Consider the following 26937-nt stretch of genomic DNA (forward strand, 5'->3'; position numbering starts at 1 on the left):
GGACGGAGAAGCCTGGTAGGCTACTGTCCACGGGGTCACAAAAAGTTGGACACGACTGAGCAACTTCACTCATTCACTTAGCCTCTTTTTATCGGTGAGAGGTTTGGTGGTATTTTTGTTTTGGGGTTTTTGGCAGGGGGACAGGTGTTTTTTTGCTTTTTTTTTTAAAGATTCTAAAGTTACCAGTCTGCTTGAGTCTGCTTGGTGTTCACGTTAGCACATCTGCAAAGCACTTATTGCACTCCATCACCTGAATTCAGACCTTAAATTCCCTAATGAAAGTTAGGAGTGTAGGTGAAAACTATAGGGATGGTCAAACATTTTATAATGTTTTCAGCGGCCTTCTTAGTTATGTTTAAATCTTGTTAATAACATACATGTACAAATCTACATTGCCTGGGTTACTGTTGTTGAAAACCATTGAAAAACATCCCAGAATATCCCCAGCTCTTGTTAGAATGTAGTTAAGCTTGATGTGTACATGTAGATACAAAAAGTTCACAGACTAATGCAGCTGTATTGGCATGGAATTCCCTTTTGAGTAAATCAGAATTTAAGCCAGGGAGCAATTAGATAGCATTGCGCAATATATGAAGCAGATACCTGTGAAAGTTCTTCACAACTTTGGATTAGTGCTTTCTTCAGGAGCACATATCCTAAAAAATTCTGAACTATCAGCAACATGTTATTTTAACACCACCACTTTTAAAACTTCACAAATCTGTATTGTTATAAACAAATGAAAAACGATGTATTTTGGATATTCTGTCACCCATGAGAATGACCGTTAATTAAAATGTGTTGAGATTTATTTAGTTATTCAACATTAGCTAATATACTCTATGACTTTATTTAATGCAGTTTTCCAAGGTTTGTTTGTTTAAATTTTCACTAGTTCAGTTAGCATCATAATCAGGTAACTTATCATGATTTTAGAAATTCAGTTTTTATGTTTTCTTTACTAACGGTTTTGGACACTTTTTTAACCCTGTCTTCCCCTAACTTCCCCCAACCCCAAATATGCAGAATAATGTTAGAAAACTGCAGTGATTCAATACTATTTAATGGGATCGTGGCCCCTTTGTGACATTTTTATTATCCTTGTGGATAAAAAAGGATGGAAATTTCCTAAAAATCTGCACGGTGGGCTCTTCTAAATGATAATTTTACCCAAATTGTTAGTGTGCAGTGTGTTTCAAGCATTGCCATAAAAACCCAACAAGATTTGAAGTTCCCTATCAGCCCAGAGAAATTGACCAGTGTTCAATTTTCACATGCCTTTTCAAAACAATGGACAGATGAGGTAAGAATTGCAAATTTTATAGTTTGTTTACAATATAAATGAGGTTTGTCCCCTTTTTAAGTTGTATTTTCTTTATGAAAATTCTTAGCTGTACAATTCCCACTTTTCAAAGTTACAGCTTTGGGTTTAAAAATCCAATTTTGTGTTTAAAATTGTGTCAGAATTCCAGCTTTGTGTTTAAAGTCTAAGAAAGGAAATGCTACAACTTTTGAATTTAGTTATAAACAGTAACATCTTAAATGTGATAAACCACAACAAAAAGGTCTCTATGTTTGGCAAAGTCACATTCCCCAGGGATTTACTAAACAGCAACAGCACTGTTACCAGTGTCAGCTGAGGCTTTATTTGTGCCCTTCTCTAATGGCTCCTTGTTCCACCAAAGCTGTTGAAGAAGGTGTGATGCTTACATAGTCCTCATTAAGGATTCTTTTCATCACTGCTTAGATTAGCTAACGAAACCTAGATATCAGAGTTTGAGAGTTTGACTTCTACTGGATCTGCTATAATGATCCCTGAAAAAATCACCAGATTTTTTTTTTTTCTGTCCTTATTTATTGGTTGGTAGCATCTAGGAACAGATTGACATCTACTGTTGGAGAGAATATAAATAATTTATCAATAGCTTTGCAGTAGCTGGCAAGATAAAAAATAATATATGGATATTTGCGTTTAACATTTTTCTAAATAGTGCTCATAGTAACATCGTTTGATTGTCAAATCTAGTCTCTCTATTTTAAAGCAACACCTTGGAAATCTCTGTTTTTCCCAGTTTTTTCCCACTGAAATATCATCATGTTCCTGAAGGAGCATCCTTTTAATAAGTTGAAGAAAGGAATTGTATGTTTTAAAGGACAGCTTTAAAACAAACCTCCTTAGATAACAAAAGTTAATTAACATAACATGTTTTGCTATGATTCTACTTGAAAAGATGCACTCAGATTTGCATTCTACACTGGCACTGGTTCTTTAGCTCAACATACAGGTGATTTATTTTATTGGAATCAATATTGTACAAAATTTAGAAATAATAAGAAACCTATTTAAGACAGATTTTAATCACATGATAACAAGGCTTCAAATGTTTTGAATTCAGTGTGTTTTAAGAAAATTTATCAGGATTCTCTTCTGGTAGGAACTAACTTAGAAGAAAATGCTTCTTTCAAATATTTATTTACCAACTACTTTGAATCGAGTAAGCATATGCATTTTACTCATCGTCTGGAAACAATATTATGCCCAGCACTTGTTATGAATGTGTGATTTTGTGATTCAGAGCAATATTTAATTTTTTGTTTTTCCTGGTATGGATATTTATACTTTAGTCCCTGCTTGCAGAGAGTAGAAATAGTTTCTATCACCATTTTTTGAAAAGTCAGTGTAAAAAAAAAAGCCTTTCAAATTATGCAGTGGTGTTCTATTGAAAACAGAGGAGGTTACTAGATGTTTCACCAAGAATAGATAAACTGGAGAACTGTTTATTTAAAATTATTAGCATATAAGCTAGATTTGTTTTCCTTTCATTTTCACATGAATAATCAGTGACTACTAGTTTATCCAAAGTTTGTGTAAAATTTTTTAAAAATATTTTCAACTAATGATATTTATAAAGCATTCATTTTTGTCATGTTTTTAAATTTATCAAACTTTAAACAAAAATAGACATTAACTTTTAACGGTTTGTCAATTGCCTTTGCAAATCATCACTGTGCAAGTTTTATTTTTACTAATCATTTTAGTTGTGTTATTCTTTCATGTTTCAGTTTTGAAATTTTTATTTGCATCTTACTATTTAGAAATTTGAAAAGAAAATTTCACATAAACAGCTCAAGATGGACTGATAAAAATAGTGTTTATCTGAAAGACTTGTTGCATGTATACTCATGTAATACCTCAAACTCTGTGATTAGGGTAATTAGAAATGAAAAAAAAGCATGGAGTTTGTAATCCTAGGTATGTCAAAAACAGCTGCAACTTTTTTTTTTTAAAGCATGAGTCTGAATTGTTGCTTTTTCATAATTTTCCTTACGTTCTACCACTGTATCCTTTTAATAATATATGTATATTTGTTAGCATTTTAAATATTCAGACATTTACATACTTGTAATATTTTATTAGTATTCTTGAATGTTTTATTTTTAGCTCTTGCCTTCTACATTTGCAACCAAATTATACTTTATATGCTAGACAGGGTTTATGCCAGCCTAATTGGTTGCTGGCATTTCTTAGCCTCACAGCTGCTGTGAATTCAGCTGTGAACTACATATAATAGGATCCTGTTTTCAAAGACCAAAAGGCAATTGTCAACATGTAAAACTTGTTTTTGACAAATAAATATATGAGGTTTTATGGCACATTAGATAACACCAATAGCAACCTTAAGTAACTATCTTAATTTTAAAGATTAGAAAATCCTGAAATGTGGAATTCATATGTTTGTTATTGTTTCATCACTGGGGCAAAAGGTGGCTTGAATTCAGGTGTTTGTTCTTCTGTTCGTTTGCAGGTTTTTTCTTTTTAAAAAAATCATTTGCCTTAATATTTCCTAACAGATTTTCAAAAATTGAGAGCTGAACTTTTTCCCTTTGATTTCTCCATGACAGAAAGTTGAGGCTTAAAATGATGTAAAGATATTTCTTAAAATGAACTAAACATAAAACTTTGAAATAAAAATTATAAATTCAAAATTTTTTCTATGTTTACATTACTTGACTTAGTAAATATTATTTTTATAAATTATTCTGGCATCTAAATTTGGGGTGAAATTTACATTTCTCCTAGGTTTAACCATATGAAATTGTCATTTTTTTAGGTTAAAAATAAAAATATGGACTATTTTTTCCTTCTTACAGTTATGATAGTTCTCATGTGATTTAATTATATTTAAAAATCTGTTAGTTCTCAGTAGTAGAAACCAAGAAGATCCTGTTTTTAAAAAATACATTCATCTCCCACTGAGGTCAGTAATTTGTTTCTAAAAGTCAGATGTTTTGTGTAGAAAATGCTGCCTGGAAATCTATTTGCCTTTATTATAAATAGGAAAAAAGTGCAGTGTTAATCATCAACTCAGACTGGGACTTCCTTGTGGTCCAGTGGTTAAGTCTCTGCACTTCCAATGCAGGGGACGTGGGTTCTATCCCTGATTGCAGAAACTAAGATTCCATTTGCCACTCAGTGTCATTGAAAAAAAAGAGTAACTGACATGATAAATCCACCTGCATATAAGTAAAATACTGTTACATTCAACAAACAATAAGTAAGGGTACCAAATCCATTCAGTTCAGTTCAGTCGCTCAGTCATGTCCGACTCTTTGCGACCCAAATCCATTACATATACAATAAAATCTTTTCTTCCATTATAATTGCTATTTCCCTGTCCTCACTATTTCCTTTCAACATTTTGTTAAATGTTTGGGACCTCATTCAGCACTGGGCCAAACAAGGATTAAGTAAATATAAACGGCTGTGGAAATACATTTAGGACAAGCACACCATGTCAGAAAGTAGCTGACACTGAGTATCGTGCCTATGTTTCGTATCACTTTGATACTTGGTGTGCTTTTTTATTGTGATTCTAACAATCTATCGGTTATATTTGGAATGTAACTCAGAACATTTCTTTGCACATTCTTGTTTAAAATGCAAATTGAGTTTTGACATATACAGATATAAATCTTTTCCTCTTCAAACACTGGCCAAAATATCTTACATTGAGAAATAATTGTTTGAAGTTTGGGTATTAAAAACCAAGAGGTGTTTTCTTGGGAAAATAGTCGGAAATACATTTGCAGGATTTTCCTGTTTTTGTCAGAACTTTGCAACTATTTTTTTACTTCTCTCTCAACAGATGACATTTTCTACATTGTAATTTATCTTTATAAGTAGGTTGAAGTAAAGCTGAAAACTTTAAAATCTGTCTCTGCTGCTAAGTCACTTCAGTCATGTCCGACTCTGTGCGACCCCAAAGATGGCAGCCCACCAGGCTCCACCATCCCTGGGATTCTCCAGGCAAGAACACTGGAGTGGGTTGCCATTTCCTTCTCCAGTGCATGAAAGGGAAAAGTGAAAGTGAAGTCGCTCAGTCATGTCCGACTCTTAGCGACCCCATGGACTGTAGCCTACCAGGCTCCTCCGTCCATGGGATTTTCCAGGCACGAGTACTGGAGTGGGGTGCCATTGCCTTCTCCGAAATCTGTCTCTAGATTATTAAGTTTTAAAAAGTAGTGTTTTGAAACTGTAAGAGTTATTAATTTACATAATAGTATTGATTTTAATATTATACTGTGAACCCAATAGCTTTGAAATCTAACTTTCATTTTCTGTGAATATGAAATATGACTTAAAGATGGATTGACACTTCTGGTCAAAATAATAGAATAAAATTCATGTACTGGCATCCATCTGCCCTAGATATGAGAAAACCTTTAAGAAGACATAGCTGAGCTCAAGAACAAGGTATCACCATGGATCAGAAATACTAAGAGATGAGTGAGGCTGAGCAGATGGTGGTGGTGGCTTAGTCGCTAAGTTGTGTGCAGCTCATGTGACCCCATGGACTACATACAGCCTGTCAGGATCTTCTGTCCATGGGATTTCAGGCAAGGGCAGTTAGCTAAAGTTTGATTCTGAAGGATAATGGGGGACCAAAACAAAGAATCAGTCAGGTTCACTGTTTGAAGATAAAGACTTGTGACTCCTCTTTAAAGATGCTGATAAGGAAAAAAAAAAAAAAATTACTGGTGATTTGCTCCCCAGAGCTAGATTTAAAGGAAATTTCCTCCAAGGGAGGCAGTGCAGTCCAGTCTAATTAAGGTAGAAATACAAGGGTACTACTCAGCCACTGTGCACTGGGTAAGTCAGACCAATTATTTGTGGCTTTATCTGTTCTGATTGGTGATGTATCTCACAATAGGATTACTGAGAGTCAAAGAATCATAAAGAAAATTAGAAAATAGTTTGAACAATAACAAAAATACTACTTATGAAAATTTTTAAGATGCTGCTAAAGCTGTTCTTGGAGAGAAATATGTAGTTTTATTTTCTTATAAAGAAAAACAAAAAATTAAAAACAAGACCAGGAGCTGACTGTGGCTCAAATCGTGAACTCCTTATTGCCGAATTCAGACTTAAATTGAAGAAAGTGGGGAAAACCACTAGACCATTCAGGTATGACCTAAATCAAATCCTTTGTGACTATACAGTGGAAGTGAGAAATAGATTTAAGGGACTAGATCTGATAGACAGAGTGCCTGATGAACTATGGATGGAAGTTCATGACATTGTACAGGAGACAGGAATCAAGACCATCCCCAAGAAAAGGAAATACAAAAAAGCAAAATGGCTGTCTGAGGAGGCCTTACAAATAGCTGTGAAAAGAAGAGAAGCAAAAAGCAAAGGAGAAAAGGAAAGATATACCTATTTGAATGCAAAATTCCAAAGAATAGCAAGGAGAGACAAGAAAGCCTTCCTCAGCAATCAGTGCAAAGAAATAGAGGAAAACAATAGAATGGGAAAGACTAGAGATCCCTTCAAGAAAATTAGAGATACCAAGGGAACATTTCATGCAAAGATGGGCTCGATAAAGGACAGAAATGGTATGGACCTAACAGAGGCAGAAGATATTAAGAAGAGGTGGCAAGAATACACAGAAGAACTATACAAAAAAGATCTTTACAACCAGATAATCACGATGGTGTGATCACTCACACTCAACCTAGAGCCAGACATCCTGGAATGTGGAGTCAAGAGGGCCTTCAGAAGCATCACTACAAACAAAGCTAGTGGTGGTCATGGAATTCCAGTCGAGCTATTTCACATCCTAAATGATGATGCTATGAAAATGCTGCACTCAGTATGTCAGCAAATTTGGAACACTCAGCAGTGGTGACAGGACTGGAAAAGGTCAGTTTTCATTCCAGTCCCAAAGAAAGGCAATGCCAAAAAATGCTCAACCTACTGCACAATTGCACTCATCTCACACGCTAGTAAAGTAATGCTCAAAATTCTCCAAGCCAGGCTTCAGCAATACGTGATCTGTGAACTTCCACATGTTCAAGCTGGTTTTAGAAAAGGCAGAAGAACCAGAGATCAAATCTACTGGATCATCAAAAAAGGAAGAGAGTTCCAGAAAAACATCTATTTCTGCTTTATTGACTGTGCCAAAGCCTTTGACTGTGTGGATCACTATAAACTGTGGAAAATTCTGAAAGAGATGGGCATACCAGACCACCTGACCTGCCTCTTGAGAAACCTGTATGCAAGTCAGGAAGCAACAGTTAGAACTGGACATGGAACAACAGACTGGTTCCAAATAGGAAAAGGAGTACGTCAAGGCTGTATATTGTCACCCTGCTTATTTAACTTATATGCAGAGTACATCATGAGAAACGCTGGGCTGGATGAAGCACAAGCTGGAATCAAGATTGCTGGGAGAAACATCAATAAGCTCAGATATGCAGATGACACCACCCTTACGACAGAAAGTGAAGAAGAACTAAAGAGCATCTTGATGAAAGTGAAAGAGGAGAGTGAACAAGTTGGCTTAAAGCTCAACATTCAGAAAACTAAGATCATGGCATCCGGTCCCATCACTTCATGGCAAATAGATGGGGAAACAGTGGAAGCAGTGGCTGACTTTATTTTTGGGGGCTCCAAAATCACTGCAGATGGTGATTGCAGCCATGAAATTAAAAGACCCTTACTCCTTGGAAGGAAAGTTATGACCAACCTAGACAGCATATTAAAAAGCAGAGACATTACTTTGTCAACAAAGATCCATCTAGTCAAGGCTATGGTTTTTCCAGTAGTCATGTATGGATGTGAGAGTTGGACAAAAAGAAAGCTGAGTGCCAAAGAATTGATGCTTTTGAACTGTGGTGTTGGAGAAGACTCTTGATAGTCCCTTGGACTGCAAGGAGATCCAACCAGTCCATCCTAAAGGAGATCAGTCCTGGGTGTTCATTGGAAGGACTGCTGTTGAAGCTGAAATTCCGATACTTTGGCCACCTGATGCGAAGAGCTGACTCATTGGAAAAGACCCTGATGCTGGAAAGATTGAGGGCAGGAGGAGAAGGGGACGACAGAGGATGAGATGGCTGGATGGCATCACTGACTCAATGGACATGGGTTTGGGTAGACTCTGGGAGTTGGTGATGGACAGGGAGGCCTGGTGTGCTGCAGTCTATGGGGTCTCAAAGAGTCAGACACAACTGAGCTGAACTGAACTGAACAGGAAGATTCCACATGCTAAGGGGCTGCTAAGCCCAGGAGCTGCAACCATTGAGTCTGCGTGCCTAGAGCCCATGCTCTTCAACAAGAGAAGCCACCCCAACAAGAAGCCACCACAGCTAGAGAGTAGCTTCCTCTTACCACAGCTAGAGAAAAGCCCAGGTAGCAGCCAAGACCCAGTGCCGCCCCCCCCCCCCCCCCCCCCCGCCAAAGAATGGTGGTGTTGGTCTTGCCTTTTGAAGCATTCACATGCATTTCCCTATTTTCATTAATGTGATAATTCTGTTGGGAGTTGCATGGAGGTCCCTATCTGTACTGCTCTTCAACAGCCTCAAGCACAGCCTCTCCATTTCCTGCTGCAAGTTATTGTTTATGGTAGTTCAGTGCTCAGATACATCTTCTTTGGGGTCATTTCCTATTGAAGAAATTGTTATCAATGTGTTATGTTAACCTTTATAGCAATAATCTTCTTGGCCCTACTGGTGGATATTATATGGTTGTGAGGCTTCTAAAGGTGGGGTGGGGGAATAATGGCTGCTGGGTCTCAGCCTTACTACTCATGTTAAAGAGATGGTGATAAATTTGGGGCTTGATGTAAGCCGTGGTAGCTCCTCTTAGGAGAAGTTCCACTTCAGGGAGTACATTTAGCTGATAGCCTCAGCTATTAATATCTTTAAGGCTCCTTAGCGTTTGAGCTGAGGCCTTCATGTTTCCTGGGAAACCTCCAGCTGGTGAGGCTTTCTTTGCTCAGTCTTGCTTTATGTCCCCTTTCTTCTACAGGTTTCAGATAATGCATCACAGTCTGAAAGTTTCCATGACCAGTCCTGTTTCCTTCTCCTTTTGTCTTTTACAGTAAACCTTTTGTTCTCTTAACTATCTCAACATCTGCTTCCCAGAGGACCCAGCTGACATATACTATTTGTACTGGTTATTTACCTAATTTCTGTCCAAATCAAATTTCAGTGAGCGTTATCTAATTTCCCTAAATGGCCTCTCCCTTGAATCCTCTCAGTATTTTCCAGTTCATTTCCCTCCACTCCCAACACTTGCTTCTCCTCTGATGTCCAGTTAATCTGAATAAATGGCACCACTGTTTACTCAGTTGTTTTTACATTTGTCTTCACATTTTAGTCCTTGACCCATTTAGAACTTTTTGAGGGGAGGGAAAATACTGTGTGAGACAGAGATCAGTCAGTAAAACTGGAGAATTACAGTAGTCAGGGATGAATGAGGTCACAGAGGTAGGGAGGGGTCAGATCATGTAGGGCTTTATTTCAGGACATTAAAGGCTATTGGAAGCACTTTGGCTTTTACTCTGTGTGAGATGGAAGCCACTGGAAGGTCTTGAGCAAAGGAATAATCTGACTTGGTTTTTACCAGGAATGTTTAGATTGTTCTGTAAAGAATAGGCAGTAGGAGGGAGAGAGTAGTTGGGAGAGAATTGCCGTAATCCAAGATTAAGGCCTTGGTGATTTATACCAAGGTGATTGCAGTGAAATTGGTAAGAAATGATACTATCTCGGGTAAAACTCAGGCCAACATCATTTTATTAAAAAAAACCTGCCTAGGAGTTTCTGGGTACACAGTGAGCATTGAGGATGTGTACTACAGTTTATAAATGTTACCAGGGGTATTTGGAATTTAAGCCACACAGGCGTCTTCCTTGTCAGCTTGATTTCAGGAGAGTAGAGAAGCATAGTGATAACAGCAAGTGCTTCTGCATGTGACTGAGGTTCAAATATGTGCCAACTAATAGCTGTGTGACTGAGCCTCAGTATCTTCATTTTAAAGAAAGAAATCTCTACTTCATAGGTATGTTTGTAATGTTAAATAAACCAGTGTAGATTTTAAATGAGCCAGTCTTTGATGTATATGTGCTCACAAAGTAGTAGCTTAAAGGTCTAACCTATCATATTGGTAAAAATATTTTAAATTGATAATGCTCAGTGTTGATGAGGATACAGAAGAATAGGCCCCATCGTTGGTGGGAATATAAATAGAGACCAATTTTCAAATAACTATCAAAATTTCAGTTTCCATAACCCAGTCTGCTTCTAGAAATTTTATTAATGAAAACATTCACACTGTGTACTTATACTCAGTGCAACATCTTTTAATGGCAAACAATTGGAAACAGTTTAAATTCTTCTTAGTAAAAAAATAAATTATGATATATTCCTTTTATAGAATGCTTATGAAGTTTTTAAAATTACTGTTGATCCATAATGCTGTCGTGGAAAGATTCCAGTATATATTTTAGTTTTTTAAAAAGCACCGATATATTGCTGACAGTATATACTTAAATCTTCAATATTTGAAATTGTAACAAGATTATATGTAGTCATCATTTAATTTTTATATGAGCCCATATAGAAAAAAATAACTGGACTTTGTGGACTCAGATTCCTTTTCCTAATAATTTCAAAACAATTTGATCAATTGTACAGGGAATGATAGTGAAATTTAAGTTAAAAGTATTTTATATCTATGTAGTATTAAAAATTGCTTCATGAATTTTTGTTATGTGTTCTTCAGGATCATTGTTGGCTCATAGTAAGGACACTTAACAATTCGAGCTGTTGTAACAGTATAAAATTTCAGGCATCCCATGCCACTGTGTAACCATTTATCACATATGCTGAAAATAAAACTTTCAGTCTAACCCAATTTCTTGAGTTCTTGGTCTTGACAAATGGCAAATTCATTTATGGTTCCATAGACAAAGTTCATTCCCCAATCTCAAGAATCTCTGCAAATCCCTCATATCATAGACTTTTAAACTTGTAAATTATAAAATTATTTTTGACAGTGTTTAGGGATACCATAATTTGTAGCATTTTAAAAGTGTATATTTTATTCCCACTTAGGCCGAATACATCAAGCAATGGTAACATCTTTAAATGAAGATAACGAAAGTGTAACTGTTGAATGGATAGAAAATGGAGATACAAAAGGCAAAGAGGTATGATCACTGGGTTAAATTTTATTTCTAGTCTTAAAATCAAGATTCTGACTATGAAACAAAAGAGAAAACTGTATAGTTTAATATAGTGCCTGTATCTACTATCATTCCTTGAAAAACTTTCAAAGTGATTAAAAAATTTCACTCAAAGAAGGGTAGATACCTCTTACATATCTCATGTAATTAGACATATAATCAGACCACAAAGTACTACCTTAAGGGAAATTCTTTTAAATAAATATATGTTGGGTGTAATTCTAGGTAATCTAATTTTTAAGGTAATACTATTCATTAGGCTGAAATTGTTTAACATTTATCCTTTATGTGTAATTTTATTTTAAAATGAAAGATTAATTCACTCTGAAAATATGTGCATTTTTAAAAACAGATTGACCTGGAGAGCATCTTCTCACTTAACCCTGACCTTGTACCAGATGAAGAAATTGAGCCCAGTCCAGAGACACCCCCACCTCCAACATCCTCGGCCAAAGTAAACAAAATTGTAAAGGTTAGTGACACAAATTCAGAGCAGTGTGTATTCTTGTTTGAAATGGGACTGTGAAGAGTATGTACTTGTTTGCTTTTAGAAAAACCTAAATTCTTTCTGCCATCTACATGTATATATACCCACACATACTTTAAAGGATTGAAAAGTTATCTAATTCACAATTCTAGATCCTAGAAATTTCATGACTGGTTAGGATTTTTCCTAAGACCAGTAGTTTATTAGAAGACATTGTTCAAAATCATTTGCTTGTTAGTATTTGTTGAGTGAATACATATGACTTTGATAAAGAAAAAATTAGTTTCTTTTTCATAATAAATTCCCATTTTAGTAGTCTTTTCAAATAGTAATCTGCTGTTTAGATTTATTTTTAAAAATGAGATGACATTTTAGTTTAACTATTTCTGTATTATCTGTGAAGATAAATTTTAAAGCCATGCTATGCCCCTCCTAACAGTTAATGTATGTGATTTTTAAATTATTTTAAAGTAATTCCTCTTCTTCTCTGTTGAAATGTCTCAATGTTAAAACTTTGTATCAAAACACAACTTTGTTAAAATCAGATAGTCCCTGACAGTTGTTAAATCTGCAATTCTTTGTGTTCAAAAATTTTTACTACATTGTTGATTTTATCTTCTACAAAGATTAATAAGATTTTAGCCCTGCAGGAGCTCACTGTCTTGCATAGAAGACATTCATAGGCACCACATATAATATGATAGAAACCAACAATGTCAGCAAAACATTCTGCTTGTACGAATGTAAGACATTTTCAATTCATATAATTTCAGCATATTGAGAATCACTGCTTAGAAATCCCCCTTAGAATTACTCCCATGTAAATGGACTGTTTTTCATATTTGGCTTCACAGCCTTGAAGGATCTTCATAGTTTATCCTTCTTGATATGTCCTTAGCAACCTTTGCTGTGTATTAGAATCACCTGGAAATTTTTCATAATACACTGATTCCTAACCCCACTCCTAGAGATTCAGTTTTATTTTATCTAAAGAGTGGCCCTAGCATCAATATTCCTTTAATAGTAGCCATCTGATTTGATGTGCAGTTAGCATTGAGACCCACGGCATTATTTGGTATCTTTTTTTTAGGTGAATAAAATCAAGTCTTGGTAAATAAATAATAGGACCAAAAACTTTCTGCCCTTATGTATTCAGTTTGAAGTCTTTAAAAGTCTAATGAAACCTTTTAGTAAAAACCAAGAGTGTATTTCATAGTATTTTGATGTTTCAGTTTAACAATGAGCTGTAAATTGCCTAAAAATTCTGTTTTGTTACTTACCCCTCATATCCAAAGATGAAATGTATTACATGACTTTGGCAGGATAGCATGATGATTAAAAAACACACACTTTAATGAAATTATTTAATCTGTCTTTGCTTCAGTTTCCTCATCTGTGAATCCAGAATAGCAATAATAATGAACTTATAGGGTTGTTGTGACGATTAACTGAATTAATACATATGAAGCCCTTAGAACAGTACCTGGCTCATTTTAATTCCTGCCTATTTTGGGGCAGTGGCAGGATATTTAAATAAACTTGAATATTGATGGCATTACTGGTAATTTATTATAAGATAATTTTAGTTTTTCTCCATTTTTCCCTTTTTTCCATTTAGTTTTGTATTATTGTATGTCTATTTTTGTTTAATTAAAGGAAGCTGATTATGATAGATGTATATATGAGGAATAAAGAGAGAAAGTAAAATGAATGTTTTCTCTATTATAGAATCGACGGACTGTGGCTTCTATTAAGAACGAGCCTCCTCCAAGAGATAATAGAGGTACAATTTTACCTATTTAAATTTTGCCTATGGCCCTGCCAAGGTAAATCAAAACCAAACATTACCCCTGGTGTTATTATTCATTTAAATTTTACATGGCTAATTTTAAGATTGGTATCTTCTTGATTTCCCAAGACAATAATGTCAGTGATATCTAAAAAATGATTTGTAAAGGTATATGATAAATGTGAAACTCCATGTTATGTGCGGTTTTGATTCATCTTATTTAGTCAATCATTTTTCAGATTTGAAGAGAGTATTATGAGAAAGAAAGGAATGGGGAAGTAGTCAATTGATTTAACAAGGATAAATTTAATCATTGACATTTTTACGTAATTTTCTGGCTAACAGACTTGTAAAAAGGATCATGGGTAACTGAAGACAAGTTGAATAGGTATAAATAGTAGTTAATTGCAGGGCTCTCATGTTTTCAGCTGAGTGATGTAAAGCACAGTTAATTCTTTTCTGCTGTTCAGAATATTCCTTTCTAATAGTGATGTTTCCTTGTATGTACAGATGACGAGGCAGGACAGCCGTAGGTATTAGGGGAGAGATTCAAGGTAGAGGGGAAGCCCTGCACTCTCAGCACTATTCTTTGAGTCTTGTGAAAATTTATATTTCTTTGTAAAATGTGATGTTTATATTTAACTCAATACTGCTTTTTCCACTTTTGTAACATCCACAGTGGGAAATTCTCTGTTGAAGATTTGCATATTTGAGGAGCAGAGTGGGATTTAGAATACAAAGAGGGTTGAAATACTTTTACATTGTTACTTTCTGTATGTCTGAATTGTTTGAGTTTTTCAAAATAAGAGTGCATATAAAATCTGTATTTTGCCCACTTTTTTTTTTAATAATTATTTAAAATCAAGCTTGGCTTTGGTTTTTATATAAATTATTCAGATTGAGTTTTGTACCTACAATTACATTGGTAAAACCTAAGTCTGTACATGTTACTTTGAAAACCTTTCAGCTTGTCAGTGTATTGAACAGAATGATTATTACATATATTTAAAAACTGTGTTTCCCTTTCAGTGGTTGGTTCTGCACGTGCACGGCCTAGTCAGCTTCCTGAACAGTCTTCCTCTGCACAACAGAATGGTAGTGTTTCAGATATATCTCCAGTTCAAGCTGCAAAAAAGGAATTTGGACCCCCTTGTATGTAAATCATGTATCAAGGATTCAGTCATTTTAGTCATACATGTAACTTCTCTTGGTCAACTTTATAAGTCCCCAAATTTATTTTTACCATTATGGAAAATTTTTATTGTTGTTAGTTTAGTCTGTTAATTGGGTTTTTTAATGTATATTTTGGAAGAAAAAAATTTATAAATATAAAACTATAACAATGTTTCAGTTGCTTTAAATTTAAAATTCTGGCCAGATGATCTTGACCGGTGTTACAGAAGAAATATGCTCCTTTATCCTTATCAGTTCAAAGATCTTTGATTCTAAACCAAGAGATGACATGTATCAGTATGTTAGAGTCACTTTTCATGACTCTTACTCGTATTTTGTCCTGTTCCTAGTTTTGTTAAAGCAGCTCATAAGTCAGTTCACATATTTGTCATGGGCATGTTTTGTCACTGTGTACCTTTTTTTGGGTGTATGTGGTAAAATTATATTGATACATAAAATTTTTTTGTATAAGTACAGTACTCTAAAAAGAAAACTATACTTCTACAGCTCATCTTTTTCTTCTAGCACGTAGAAAATCTAATTGTGTGAAAGAGGTAGAGAAATTGCAAGAAAAACGAGAAAAAAGGAGACTGCAACAGCAAGAACTTAGAGAAAAAAGAGCCCAGGTTTGTAACAGAAACATATTTTGTTTATGCACCAACCAAAGATTTTACTGTGTCAGTGAATGTGATTGGCTTATGAAAAAATAACTCCTTTAAAGATTTCAACATAGTTCCTTAGATTGGCATTGAGGAATAATATAAACTCTTCAGAAAATAAGTTATTAACAGATTTTTTTTTACTACATAAATTTCTCAAGTTTTAGTTGGTATGTCTTAGTCCTGAGGCCTTTTCCATTTTGAATAGTAAGCCATTGTGCTGCAGAATTCTAATAGATTTATAACATCAAGAATAATAGGATTTTAGCTTTTTTAAAAGGACTAAAAATGCATTCTGAAAGTACCAGTTAAAGTGTATGGTTATACTATAAATGTTACTGTTGTTTTTCCATGGTTAATAAATTGAACATATCATAATGAAAGAGTGGAAATTTGTCATGTGTTGATTTATGCTAGATGTTGAGAGTGTGTCTCTGTCATGCCCATCTTCTCACGTTGCCTTTAGATGGTAGCAAAATTTTACCAGCAATGGAACATTGCATAGAAGAACCTTGCATTTATCTCTCTACAAGTCTTCACATTTTTTACTGTTGTACAAATAATTCCTCCATTGTGCTTATATTGTAACTATTATATTCTCAGAACTCATTTCCTGTAATGAAATACCAGGATTGTTGCCTTATTTAGGAGTATGTTCAAATGCCCTTAATCATAAAGATGTTGTGTTGTGGAATCAATATAATATTCAACCTGAATAAATCAGCTTATATCTGAAAGTGAGCTGAGAATGACCAGTTGGGTTTTGAAATAAATGATGCTGATATCTACTGATACTTAGCACAGATGCCACCTGGTGTCTCCTCTGGGTACTTCATAGTATTTTTATCTGTGAACTCTTTACATTCTACTTCTCAATTGATATAGTTGGTGTTATTTTCCAAAAGGTTAATTGAAAGTATGTTACATTAACAGTTTTGAAATTGAGTTGTACTCAAAGCAAATCTGCAATAAAATACATGGGGAAAAAAACTCACTTAAAATATTTAATAATTTATACTCATGGCCTGGCTAGGAAAGGCTGTTAGCTATTGCCGTTTGTATCTTAATCTGAATTTTCTCAGTTTTGAAGCAAAAAAGTAAATTGCTGTTAGCATTCAATAATTTGAATTTTAAAGATTTAAAAAATTGTCTTGGCTTCCAGTTCCTTTAAATCCTGTATCCTGTTGATTTGGAACTGTTTTATACCATGCCTTAGTTTTTTTTAGATAGACTCAATAAAAATAGGAAATGAACATAAGTGAATCCATAGTTCTATTTTCCTGAAACATTGAATTAGGAATTGGAAATAAGAATCTGATTAAATGCATTTTTCTAAGAATTTCAGCTTTTCTGGAGTTCTTTTTTGATGTCTAGGATGAGTACTGTTTCTCTTGCTCAATTTTCTAGGACAATTAAGTTATGTGTATAACATTTGAAATAAGACAAGGGTGGGTTTAATAAACAATATTTGGCTTGGAGTTAACAGGTTGCACATAGACTAACAGAATTGTATTTTTAAAATAAAAGTAATTTCTGGGCAATTACTGATCTTGAACTCTGAAACTATATCGCATCTCTGGTTTGAGATTGGGCTTGGCTATTACTAGTGACGCAATTTGTCACTTTAATTTTCAAATCATGTATAAATGCAATAAATGCTACTTTATTGTAATTATAATAAATGATGAATTCTCTGTCTTCTTACAGGATGTTGATGCTACAAACCCAAATTATGAAATTATGTGTATGATCAGAGACTTTAGAGGAAGTTTGGATTATAGACCATTAACAACAGCAGATCCCGTAAGATTCTTTGTAAATAATTGCCCTGGAACTTTTTATGCTGTGAATAAAAGTATGTTTGATACCCCCTAAATTAATATTGTATTTAGATTTAGCTCTGTAACTTTTTCTTCTTTTTATGGGTGTTCCTTCTCTGTATTTTAAGAAGAAAATCAAGAAACCATTGAGAATTCCCTGGTGATGTAATGGTTAGGGCTTCAAGCTGAAGGCCTGGGTTCAATCCCTGGTCAGGAAACTAAGATCGCACAAGCCACTCAGTGCAGCCGAAAAAAGAGAAAGAAACTACCCACATTTACCCTTAATTCTCATAATTGATATATTAGACATGCTTCTCACGGAGATACCCATTTCACAGCAAAGCCTTCAAGTCCTTGGTGGTGGTGGTTCAATCACTAAATCGTGTCCGACTGTTGGCGACCCCATGGACTGCAGCACACCTGGCTTCTCTGTCCTCCACTATATCCTGAAGTTTGCTCAAGTTTAAATAAAAAGTTAAGTTAGTAGTAAGTGGGAATGACGGTGGGATCAATAGCCCAAGCCAAGAGGAAATAACTTGGAATTGAGATAAATGATGGTCAGATTGGGTCTTCTGACATCATCCCTGACTGTTGCTCGCCCTACCAAGGACTTTGCTAAGCAACCATCACTTATACTTTCATCTCAATTCCACGTTTATTTCCTCTTGGCTTGGGCTGTAGATCCCATCATTCCAACTTACTGCTAATTAATTTTTTATTTTTAAATAAATGTTATTTTGGCTTTTAACAGTAAGTGATGATTGTTGAGGACAGCTGTAAACCAAAACTAGTGCTTAAAAAATGTCTTATTATGCATTCCTTTCCTATTAAAGAATGAGAATTTACTAGACAGGGAATACTTTTTTAATTTGTATTTGTGAAAAATAATACTTCTGACCTAGCATACATGGAATGTATTGGGTACACAAAATATGTTTATGTTAGGCAGATGTATTATATATGATTTAACAGTAGTTCATAACATCTGATCTCATGTATTTTAGTTCCTGTTGCCCCTCCATTTGTTTAATTACATCTGAGCTCAGACTTTACAGCAGTGTTTGCAGAACTTTTTCTGAAAAGGGCCTGATATTTTTGGCTTTGTGAACCATATTTTCTGTGTTACAACTTCTCAATTCTGACTTCGTAGTATGAAAAGCAGCCATAGACAATACATAAATGAATGGATATGGCTGTTTCAGTAAAACTTTAGTAGTGACTTGGGTTAGGCTTTTAGGCCATACTTTGCAAATTCTACTTTATATTAAATATTATTACAAGACAAACATTGGGAACATAAGTTTTATGAAAAAATACTTATGTCTAACTAATTGGCACATTATGAAATTGTTCAAATTATTTTGCCTAATAATTTTCTGATAATCATGTTTCTTGTCTACAGCTGGTTATCTATGCCAACAACTTTCCCTCCAGTTCAGTCTGATAGGAAATTTTACTTTTGTTGTATACAGCCCATCTTGACATGAATAAGGTGGCTTCTTAATGTGAACCTGTTGCTATCAAGAGTAGTGTCGTCCGCAAAGTTATCTCCTAGAGGTTTACCAAATGACAAAATCAGCAAGTTTCCATTATACTTTGAATTTTTTAAATAATTGTGTCTGATGACTCTTAAAATTTGTGTACTACATATCCTATTTTTGCTGTGCATAAATTTCTAAAACCTTAGAAATATTGCATAATTAACCTTTCAGTGTTTTATAATTCACCAATAATAACTAGAAAAATTATTTTATTTCTAGATTGATGAACACAGGATATGTGTTTGTGTAAGAAAACGACCACTCAATAAAAAAGGTATGTTTGTTGAGCTCTAATCAAAGGTCGATTTTTGTCCTGTTTGCTGTTTATTTTGATAATAGCAGAAATCAAATTGGTTTGGAAGAGTTAAATGTAAATCATTTCATTTGTGTATAAACATTAGGCAGATTTCTGTGGTTAGGGCTGTTGATGTGTTATTGCTGTAAGACTCTTTGCCTTTCCTGGCTTTATGGAAATCTTGATTTTTTTTTTTTTTTTTTTTTTTTACTGTTGTTGAAATATTCTGTTTGAATGGCATATTTATGGGATATTTATATTTACAGGGCTACTACTTTTATCTGAATTCTTACTACTTAAAATAATTTTTGTTCATTAACTCAAATGATATGAAAATTACTGGCCATTGATTTTTTTATTTATTCTTTTAGAAACTCAAATGAAAGATCTTGATGTAATCACAATCCCTAGTAAAGATGTTGTGATGGTACATGAACCAAAACAAAAAGTAGATTTAACAAGGTACCTAGAAAACCAAACATTTCGTTTTGATTATGCCTTTGATGACTCAGCTCCTAATGAAATGGTTTACAGGTAGGTAAATTTGTTGTAAATCATAATTTGTTCTTGTTCTATGTTCAGGGCATTCACCACCACCCTGAAACTTATATTGATCTTGGCATATCTCTCCAGAGGTGTAATATCCTTTTTTTACCCCGAGTTTAAACAAATAAGAATATTTAATAAGCACAATAATAAATACTAATACTTGTTTTCTTTAATGCTCCCCAAATCAGTTTTCATTACCGATTAACTTACACACTATGTAACACATCATATGTATGGATAAGAAATTTCTAGACAACATTTTCTGTACCTCTAGAGATGGGATGTGGTTATTTTTCCTTTTTAATATCTGCAGTATTTCAAAGAAATTTAAAAATAACTGTTACACATCAGACACTGATTTGTCTAAATCTTTATTGACCACTTAAGGAAAAAAAGTTCTGAAATCTATGTGCATTTGCCTAGTTTATCATATTTAAGCTTTGGAATAGTTTTAGTACATGAAATTCTTATGTGTTCACATATTTAACCTACAAACAATTCAAACTTACATGTATTATGCATTGATGTCCCACATTTTTATCCAAATTTAGATTTTCATACATAGTTTGTAAACATTTACTTCTCATTATTTAACAGATCAATTTTAGCAGCATTGTTATTTCAGTCTATAGTAAATGGTCTTGGCAGTTACTTGAATGCTATGCTTCATTGCCCTTTTATTTTATAAATTTGACTGGAAAACAAAATTAATTAGTGAGAATGCTGACAAGTTATGATAAATGAGATCCTGTTAAGATCAACTCCTCTGGTTTTAAGACAGTAAACTGGGAGTTCAGCTCTAAAGAAAGAGGACAAAATTAAAGAGTACGTGAGTGCTAGATAGAGGTATTGTGAAGAATTTGTTTTAAAAGGGAATTATAAATTGTATATTTTTTACCTTTCTGAGAACTGAGTCCTCTCCTTCTCCCTCACTCCCTTGTCTCCTTCCACTACTGTCTCATAAGTATATCTGTCTGACTTTTATAATCATTTTTAAGAAATCATTATAAAGATGTGTTTCTGTCTATGTGCTAGATTTAGTAACCATTTTGTTTCCCCCTGTATTTATGCTTCTTAATTTTACCAATATTAATTCTGTCCCCTTTCTCTTATCCTTAACTTCTGTGGATTGAGGAATTAGGCTTTTTTTTTGTCCTATCACTCTTCAGACTCATTTCTGTCAGTTCTTTTTTCTGCTTCTTTTGTTCTGTACTTTCTCCAGTGGTGCCTTTGAAAAAATCAATAGAGCTGTATAAAGAGTTCACATATGTTCTTTTGAAGCCTGTGTAAAAAACCCATTTGTTTTGTATCATGCTTTTTAGAGCACTGCTCAGTGAAGTATTTTTTTGTCCCTCCTTACCTTTTTAATCTTGACTCCAGCAGTAATTATACCAATACATAATACTGGGCATCCTTTTCCTGGATCAAGACTGTCAATTCAGAATTCATTGTCTTATAAGGATTGTTTATATTTGCTTATTTATAATATTTAGGCATCCTTTTCCAGAATCAAGACTATCAGTTCAGAATTCATTGTCTTACAAGCATCATTTATATTTGCTTATTCACATTCAGGAAAATTTTACCACTTTTATACTTGTTAAGATAATATTTTTGTACTTTTTTCCCCCTCTAGCTTTTCTTTTTTGAGATTACCAGTCTTGATTCTGTTTCTGTTGAAACCTTTGATACATTTCTGGATTTGGGTTGGGGTTTTTTGTTTTGGTTTTCATGTATGTCCTACTTGTCTGGTTGATATTACCATATTTTGTTGTTATTTTTTAAAGCTTTCCTATTATCTTCTATTAATATATATATCTTTAGCTCAGCTACTATCAGGTTTTTTTTCCCCCCAGCAGTTATTAATTATTGTGGCCATTTTTTATTATGGAATTATTGCTTGAAATAATTCGTTAAAGAGCTTTAAGCAACTGTAGGACATGGACATTTAAAATTTTAAATCAGTACACTCAATTGTGGTCTTAGAGTTGAGCCTACTGGTTTGTTAAAAATCGTGGTGTAAGATTTGTTTATTAATAACACTAGATACAAGTTTTATTACTTATTTAATTTAAATATTAACAGTACATTCTGACTGGTGCATTTTATTTTTAAGGTTTACAGCTAGACCACTAGTGGAAACTATATTTGAGAGGGGAATGGCTACATGCTTTGCTTATGGGCAGACTGGAAGTGGAAAGACTCATGTAAGTAATTCGTTAGTTACATCCTGATAGGAAGCTGGTTTATTTTTCTCATACCTTAATTGTAAGACCTAAATTGTTTTTTCTTTTTAACATATAGACAATGGGAGGTGACTTTTCAGGAAAGAACCAAGATTGTTCTAAAGGAATTTATGCATTAGCAGGTAACTCCTTTTTGGGTATCGTTTATAACATTCTTCTTGAATATTATTCAGGTGGTTTGGAAAAAGATTTGGAAGTACTGTCCAGAATTTTAAGGGTAATTAATGCTGTACTTACTACGTATTTTGTCAATTTTAGGTTATTGGAAAGAGCTTTGCTTTGGGGGCAGAAATCTTTACTGTGTGTGTCTTGTAATCTGACACATTGTTAGCTTAGTATTGTTGAATGGCTGCTTTGTGAAAAGTTCCCATTTGGTATAATTATGAAAGTACCCTTATTGTGACCACCTATAATTTTATGCTATTTATAAAGATAAGTAGTAGCATTCTTTTCTTGAATAGGAAGGAGAGTAACTTCTAAACTGTCAATGTAGACAAACTGTTAATATTTTTTGTAAAGTTAGTATCCACTTTAGTCTTCATTTTTATTATTGATACTATCATTCTAGGTAAGCATAAACTGATTCCTCTGAAAATAGAAAATTTGAATTTCTTTTTAAAAACAACTTTTTTGCATCTTAACAAATTTTCTCCACATGAAATTATTGGCAGCTCGGGATGTATTTTTAATGCTAAAGAAGCCGAACTATAAGAAGTTGGAACTTCAAGTGTATGCAACCTTTTTTGAAATTTATAGTGGTAAGGTAAGTTGAAATTTTAAAATAATTTTTGTAACCTTTTTAAATTGTGATTTAAAAATACATAACATGAAATTTACCATTTTAACTATTTTTTAGTATAGAAATTTACCAGAATTGAGTGCATTCACATTGTTGGACAGTTGTTGCCACCACATAATTGCTATATGTATTCAGAATATTACTTTAAAGCTTTGTGTATGAGATTTTTTTTTTTAAATTCCCTTTGAAATTCTTTAACTTCAATATCAATCATTATTATTCTAGCAACAATTATTACTAGGATTCTCTGAAATAATTTTTTAGAATTTGAATGACTCATTTTTATAGAACTGTTCTTATTTTCAAAAGCTTTTTTTTTTTTAGGTGTTTGACTTGCTAAATAGGAAAACAAAATTAAGAGTGCTTGAAGATGGAAAACAGCAGGTTCAAGTGGTGGGATTACAGGAACGGGAGGTCAAATGTGTTGAAGATGTACTAAAACTCATTGACATAGGCAACAGTTGCAGGTAACTCATTTTAATAAAGAGAAACAATTTGATGATCAATTTTAGATTCTTTGATTATAACTTGAGAGCAAAGCAAGATGTTATTCAGTGTATCTTGGAAGTAAAAATCATTGTTCATCAAGACTTTTTGAAGTGTGCCAGGTTAAATTGCATTAATCTCATTCTGTTGTGTTGTTAATTCACAACAGCTCTTTTGTATTTAAATAATAAAAATGGGATAGTTTTTTGTTTCTATTTTTAATGAAAATATTGTGGCTTGCACAAATTGAACTTTTTACATATCAAAATGTTCTTAATTACATTGTAGAACATCCGGTCAAACATCTGCAAATGCACATTCATCTCGGAGCCATGCAGTGTTTCAGATTATCCTTAGAAGGAAAGGAAAACTACATGGCAAATTTTCTCTCATTGATTTGGCTGGAAATGAAAGAGGAGCTGATACTTCCAGTGCAGACAGGCAAACTAGGCTTGAAGGTGCTGAAATTAATAAAAGCCTTTTAGCACTCAAGGTAAATAAAGTCCTTTTAATTGTGAAAAGTCTCTTACTTTTGACTTTAATTTTGTTTACTCAGTTACAAAGTGATAGTGTTTGTTTTTTCTAATAAGTAAGAGAGATTATCAAAATTTAGTTGTTTATGTTTGCAGTTTAGATTTTTATTGTTCCCAGAAATTTTCTTTATACATTTATTTATAATTTTTAGGGTAGTTAAAAGATCTGTTAGTTGACAGGCCACTTCCAAATAGTTGACAGGCTATTTAGGGAGATTCCAGGAAGCCTTAATCATTAATCAATCTTTTTTCTTGAAGGAGAGCAAGGAACCACAAAACTGAGCTAAGAAAGTTTCTCTGAAAAATGTGGAATGACTTTCAGAAAGTTAGGCCAATAATATATATCTCCCTTGACTAACAAAGAAAAGAAAGCATTCTGTTTTTTCTTTTATGGAAAAAGTCTAACAAAGCTATGACAAATCTAGATAGCATGTTAAAAAGCAGAGACATCACTTTGCTGACAAAGGTCCATAAAGTCAAAGCTATGGTTTGACTATAGTCAAACCAGTAGTCATGTATGGATGTGAGAGTTGAACCAAAAAGAAGGCTGAGCGCCAAAGAATTGTTGCTTTTGAGCAGTGGTGCTAGAGGAGACTCTTGAGAATCCCTTGGACAGCGAGGAGATCAAACCAGTCAATCCTAAAGGAAATCAACCCCGAATATTCATTGGAAGGGCTGATCCTGAAGCTGAAGTGCCAGTGCTTTGACTACCTGATACTAAGAGCCAACTCATTGGAAAAGACTGATGCTGGGAAAGATTGAAGGCAAAAGGAGAATAGGGTGGCAGAGGATGAGATGGTTAGATAGCATCAGCGACTCAATGGACATGAAGCTGAGCAACCTCTGGGAGATAATGAAGGACAGGGAAGTCTGGCGTGCTGCAGCCCATGGGATCGCAAGTCAGACATGACTTAGCAACTGAACAACAACAGTTATCCTACTGCCTGTCATTTCTAAACACCAGTCATAGTCTCCGGCAGAATCTCTTGGAATTAACAAAGTAGTCTTTTGGTGAGATTGTTTTTTGGGGTTTGTTTCTGGTGGTTTTATCTCCCAAATTTCATTTTCTTGAATAAGGATTTATGAGAACATTTTTACTGTGCTGTAAACCTCTTGATAGAATTTTCAGAACTGATCAGATCTTAAATGTTAGGGTTATTGTAAGAGATCTTTTAAATACGTTTGTTAAGATTACTCTTTATAAGAAGCATAATCTGTGAAATTTGCCTTATTAATTTTCAGGAGTGCATCAGAGCCTTAGGTAGAAATAAACCTCATACTCCTTTCCGAGCAAGTAAACTCACTCAGGTGTTAAGAGATTCATTCATAGGTGAAAACTCGCGTACCTGCATGGTAAGTTTATGTTTGTTTTGTCTTAATCCTAAATAAATAATTTACAACATCTATGGGAAATTTATGAAATATATTAATGGCATTTACAGTCTTCTACTGTGATACAGTGAAACTTAAAAATGTGGTCCCTGCCAGTCTGATAGGATTGTATTGCAGTTACAATACATTCATACATTCTACTAATTACAACATCTTGAGTGCTCTTGAGATTGGTTTCCATTGCTTTCTGTTTTCCTTACATATTGGTCACACTTCTCTCTTTCTTCATATGTCTAGAATTTTGGATTATATAATTTTCATTATGAATGAATATCTTACAGACACTCTGGATTCTGTTATGTTCTTCTGAAGATTATTGGTTTGTTGTTGTTACTGTTATTTTAGCAGAAAGTTAACTTAGCCGAACTCCAAACTCTTGTCTCCCCTGCTATGGGCAGCAACTGACCCTGAAATCTCTGTTTAGCTCTTTTAGACTTAGCTATGTTTCTTATAGTCAGCCTTGTGTACTCCAGTTCAGGGGCAGGCAGAGATTTGGGTAATGTGTGTATTTGGGTAGAGTACTCATGTGTATGTGTATACACACACACACACACACACACACACACACACACACACACACACACACACACACACACACACACACACACACACACACACACACACACACACACACACACACACACACACACACACACACACACACACACACACACACACACACACACACACACACACACACACACACACACACACACACACACACACACACACACACACACACACACACACACACACACACGTTTCTCCCTCTGTGGTTACCTCTCTTCTGGAACAAACTTCATTTCCCAGCTGCTATGGTGCCCACCTCTAAACTGTGCTTTATTTACTTTCTTAACTAGTGAAACTCCAGGTTTTTATTGAAGTTTTAGTTGTCCTATGTGACAGCAGCACAGTTTGCCCTTAGGCAAAAAAAAATTTATCAAAAAGAGGGGCAGTCAGTCACTCAGTGTTAATCCCTTATTTGAGGTGTTGACCTCCATTCTCTGCCTGATGTTTGATCATTTTGTGGTACTGTTAGAGCTGTTTATATTTTAACTGGAGTTAATAATTACTATATGATTATGGGTGTGAGATACTGAATTATCGTGGAATTTCTTTTCTTTGGATGACCATATTAAGATTAGACCTTAAGGAGCCATGTGTCAATATTACTGTCACCTATAACATTTTCTTTATGTTTGCATTTTTCCCCCATAGATTGCTACAATCTCTCCAGGAATGGCATCCTGTGAAAATACCCTTAATACATTAAGATATGCAAATAGGTATGAGATACGGTTATTTTGAAATTTGAAAGGAATAGAGCAGTATATGATTTGATTTAATATCTCACAGGGTAAATCTTATTACATTGTTCTTTCCATTTTCAAAAAAATTTTTGCATGATGTTTGTTGAAATGATATTTAAAATCATTTTATCACATCCTAAAAATAAAAATAATTAGAAATGTGTTGAGTAACTTGAGAAGACAGTTATATTTTTAGTAGAATTGATCTTACTCAAGAACATGATACATTTTTCCATTTAACCAAATTATATTTCATAGTATTAGTTCTCATGTTAAGGCTCAAAAGTAAGTGAGTATCAGGCGCTAGTCTATATTTCTTAAATTATTTTGCTA

At 34.1% G+C, this 26937-nt stretch overlaps 1 protein-coding gene across 6 annotated transcripts in view; it reads left to right on the forward strand.

Annotated features, from left to right (window-relative positions):
- The window catches only part of KIF2A (kinesin family member 2A), a 67433-nt gene that overhangs the window by 23466 nt on the left and 17030 nt on the right, over window positions 1–26937 (forward strand). For 2 of the 6 annotated variants that reach the window (XM_081519767.1, XM_081519770.1), the window contains exons 2-16: window positions 11395–11489; window positions 11878–11997; window positions 13741–13795; window positions 14831–14953; window positions 15500–15600; window positions 17341–17436; window positions 19214–19268; window positions 19661–19823; window positions 21955–22045; window positions 22143–22206; window positions 22756–22847; window positions 23208–23350; window positions 23658–23862; window positions 25145–25255; window positions 26513–26580. In XM_081519767.1, coding sequence (XP_081375893.1) covers window positions 11395–11489; window positions 11878–11997; window positions 13741–13795; window positions 14831–14953; window positions 15500–15600; window positions 17341–17436; window positions 19214–19268; window positions 19661–19823; window positions 21955–22045; window positions 22143–22206; window positions 22756–22847; window positions 23208–23350; window positions 23658–23862; window positions 25145–25255; window positions 26513–26580 — 1582 coding nt within the window. Of the gene's footprint in view, window positions 1–11394; window positions 11490–11877; window positions 11998–13740; window positions 13796–14830; window positions 14954–15481; window positions 15601–17340; window positions 17437–19213; window positions 19269–19660; window positions 19824–21954; window positions 22046–22142; window positions 22207–22755; window positions 22848–23207; window positions 23351–23657; window positions 23863–25144; window positions 25256–26512; window positions 26581–26937 lie in introns of all 6 variants that reach the window. The other 4 variants (XM_081519768.1, XM_081519772.1, XM_081519769.1 and 1 more) reach the window with 3 other exon arrangements.

Source organism: Giraffa tippelskirchi, chromosome 8 (genome assembly GCF_054371585.1).
Source record: "Giraffa tippelskirchi isolate mGirTip1 chromosome 8, T2T-mGirTip1v1.2.pri, whole genome shotgun sequence".
Classification (NCBI taxonomy): Eukaryota; Metazoa; Chordata; class Mammalia; order Artiodactyla; family Giraffidae; genus Giraffa; species Giraffa tippelskirchi.